At 46.0% G+C, this 3,555-nt stretch overlaps 2 protein-coding genes across 2 annotated transcripts in view; one reads left to right on the top strand and one right to left on the bottom strand.

The window, feature by feature from the left end:
• Positions 1 to 4: 4 nt before the first annotated feature.
• On the bottom strand, positions 5 to 2,056 carry CSUI_010237 (citrate synthase i; the record flags this gene model as incomplete). Its single annotated transcript, XM_068070342.1, has 2 exons — positions 795 to 2,056; positions 5 to 132 (listed from the first exon to the last, which is right to left on the bottom strand). Coding segments are annotated over exons 1-2 (888 nt in total), but the record flags the coding sequence as incomplete, so codon positions are not given.
• A 195-nt stretch (positions 2,057 to 2,251) lies between these two features.
• The window catches only part of CSUI_010236 (dense granular protein gra10), a gene marked incomplete at its 3' end in the record, with an annotated part of 2,838 nt that continues 1,534 nt past the window's right edge, over positions 2,252 to 3,555 (top strand). Inside the window, exon 1 of the mRNA XM_068070341.1 lies at positions 2,252 to 3,555. This exon is cut by the window's right edge and continues 459 nt beyond it.

Raw genomic sequence — 3,555 nt, 5'->3', positions numbered from 1 at the left:
AGTGTTGCGTGTTCGGATCTGATCGAGGGAGTTGTTTCATACACTCTTCTATACTTAAGCCTCGATAAAGAATACCCTTCTCTGGATCAAGTGTCGACGTCTCTGTTAACACCGCTGTAAGCCCTCTCATACCTACAAAGAAAGAAAGAAAGGAGAAAAAGAAAGGAGAGAAAGAACTTCGTCAATCACTCAGAGCTAACCTCGATATGAATTGGATGGCAGAGAGAAAGCAGAAGAAATGTGGGTGAAAGAAAGAGTGAGAGAGAGAGAAAGAAAGAAAGAAAAAGATCCATAGAAATGCTGGCTGCGCGCTAGGTAAGTAGAGACGGCAATCCAGGGAGAAACATAAAGCCATCACATGGCTATGCACATATACCATTTACAAATACATATATATAGATATATAGAGAGAGAGAGAGAGGTAGATATAAGATCCTTGAAAAGACCTCTCCACCTCGAGCGTGTGTGTATATATATGGACACATATAGAGAGAGAGAGACTGTCCATTGATTTATGTGAAGGCCTACATACAGCTAAGAGAGATGTATCAATCTCCACTAGGGAGACAAGAGGACAGGAAGTAGACTGCGTCACTATAGACGATAGATAGAGCTGTAAGACGGGAAGAAGTGAAGAGCGACTAAGAAGATGTATTAGATCTACGTAAATGTAACTATACAGCCATACATGATTAGTTTGTGTGTCTTTTCTCCTGTTAAGAGAAGGCGTCTGGTGAACAAAACCGTCCTCTCCAGCTCTCTAGTCTTTTAAGCCTCTCTAGATCTTGGCTTACCTCCACAGATACTGTTGACAGTTGCGTGGCTGATAGCCACGTCGCCATGTTCTTTTCTAAGCCGCTTGAGAAGCTCCCTCTTGGGTTGAGCTGTCTCTTCAATTTTCTTCATAAGAACTTCAAGACACCCCTGAACGGCTTCATTCGCTTCCTTTTCTGTCACTGTGTGTTGATCTCCACCTCTGCTTCCCTTCAAGGTACTTAACGATTGTCTCGAAATACGATGGCAGGCATTGCAAGAAGAAGAGAGCAAGGAAGAAGAAAATGGAGAAAGAGATGAGACGGGTCTAAGAAGAGTAGAAGAAGAAGTGTTGCTGACTGTGGAGGAGGAGGAGGAAGAAGAAAGACCTCGTAGAGAGGTGAAGGAAAGCAAGGTAGGCGAGGCCCTAGGGTTAGATGAAAGGAGAGAGAAAGGATGTGTAAAGAGAGAGGGAGAGGTAAGACGACTTGGGATCGACATAGAAAGAAAAGAAGAAGAAGAAAGGCCAGCAGCACTAGGTGGCGAAGGGGATTTCAAAGCAAGAGCGGCTGTTTTAGCCGTATAGCGGAGACTTGGTGGAATCTTCATTGTGTTGAGTTGTTTCTTCTTCTTCTCGGCAAAATTCACAGCAGAGGTAGGGGAAAAGGAAAGGGATGGAGAAAAAGGAGAGAGAGAAAGAGAGAAAGGAGGAAATTCCCCTCTGGAGAAAGAGTGTGCTTTAGTTCTGAGGAGAGAAAGAAGGAGAAAAGGAAAAGAATAGAGGAAAGAAGAGAGGAACATAAAATCCGAAGACGAAGAGCAGACGAACGGCGATTCTCTCGATTCTTTTCTTCTATCAAAAGCCTTCTATCATCTTCCTTCTCTCTCAACTCAACTGTACGATCAAAAAGTCCTCCTCTTCAGCCCTGATTGGTTCCTACTGTCTGGCCTCTCTTCCTTGTGCATGTGCACCACTCGCACCGTTTGAGATAATTAGGTGAGTTGACGGCGAAAGAATCTTATTGCGAGGCATCCCAGGAGGAAACAAAAGAGGAGGAAAGTATCGGTGTGGCTGTAGAGGAGGAGGGGGAAGCAACTGGAAATTTGAGAGAATGTTCGGAACACAAGGAAAAGAGAGTCTCTACACACCCTTCAGAGTATGGAGGAGGAGTAGCTAGTGAGCCGGCGGTGTAAGGGAGAAAGGGAATGACTACAGCTACAGGCCTCCGGGAGATGGCGTTCTTGTACGGCAACGCCATGCAAAGAGAAAGAAAAGAAACAAGAAAGCGAAAATAACTTCATCGATCCTGAGAGACAATAGAACTCCGCTACTCGACTTCATCTGCCATTGTGGAGGTTACGAGGCTGAAAGGCAAGGCTCCGCTGAGCTGAGACATCGGCTTATATTCGGAGTACAGAGACAAGCAAGCACGTGCTGACGCTCCTTTCTGAGAGGCACCGGTTTTTCGGGGGGGTTCCTTTTACACTTTCCGGGAGCAGTGCTCTTTCAAGAGAACCGACAGATAGGTGTTTTCTTCCGGAGTGTTCCAATCTCGCACTCGTATGAAGACAGACGCGCCTGGATCTCCGGTCTTGTCGGGGTTTCCTCTTTCTGTTGTTGTCAGTGGGCGCTTGGTGCTCTTTTCTCTTGTTCGCGATCAGCATTTTGATCTCCTGGTCTATCAAGGGGGAGATGTTCTCTAGCCAGTCCTAGAAAATCTTGTCGCCCGCTTTCTCGTTCTCGTTTGCGTACGACCTGGGGCAGGAGAAGAAGCCTCTGTTCACGTTGTGCGTACTTTTTCAAGTGTTTTGGGTCATTCTTCCCGTTGTTTTCATACCAAGACGGCGAAATTCCACTGCTTCTGGTGACCCCGGCAAAGAACGGAAGAAAAAAGTGACAAAAAACCAGGGACGGCTGGGTGTCAGTGAAGAGAGGAAAAGCCGGAATGGGATGATGGACTTTCAGCAAAATGAAGAAAAATGACGTCGCCTGTGTCGGGTGAACCTTTATCACTCTTTCGTTCTTCACCCCTACAGCTTCTTGGCGACGACGTTTTCAGGGAGATTTCTTCAAAGGAACAGAAGGTGTGAGCTCAACAATACGACTGAGGTGGACGGTGAATGATCGGTGCGGCATCGGTTTTAGATTCGAAACAAGATGACGCGCGGTATTCTTTCTTCAAACGATGAAAAGTGCTTTTTCTTCGCTAGAGATGTCTCACATAGTTGCTTTGTTTCATAGGGACTTGACGAGACAAAGAGCCGTCGCCAGGAGTGAAGGAATTGGGAGGTCGAGTGTATATGGAGCTTCTTCAGTTTTTCTTTGTGAAGGAAAGATACGTCTTTGTCATCTTTATCATCCACGTTGTGTCTGTTTTCATCTTTCGTCTATTTCTGTTCCCTTAGAGTCACTGTTGTAGAGGAAAACTTCTTTTTCTTCTCCTCGTTTTCTCCCGTTCTTTCGGTCTACGTGTACCAGGAGTAGTAGCTGTAGTGCAGGTGTCTCCCCTTGCACCCTAGTTAGTCTGTCTCTCCACGATTTGCCTTTTCACCGTCACTGACACATAAGAAACGACTTTCTCTTTCTTCCCTCTCCTCTCAATGATCCTCCGAGCTTTTCACACCGTCCTGTCCTTCTCTCTCTTCACCTGTCTTGCCTTCTTCCAGACAGAGTAGGGAGAGAGGATGATGTATACTGGTGGTGGCTACAGCAGAAGTACCCGAGGTGTTTCTCGTCTTTCCTTCACTTCCTTCTTCTCTCTTTCTAGATACATCTCTTTCTTCTTCCTCTCTTTCGTCTCC

The sequence above is a fragment of the Cystoisospora suis genome (genome assembly GCF_002600585.1).
Source record: "Cystoisospora suis strain Wien I chromosome Unknown contig_6981, whole genome shotgun sequence".
Taxonomy (NCBI): Eukaryota; Apicomplexa; class Conoidasida; order Eucoccidiorida; family Sarcocystidae; genus Cystoisospora; species Cystoisospora suis.
Note: the sequence above shows the minus strand (reverse complement) of the source record. Positions and strands in the feature narration are given on the sequence as shown.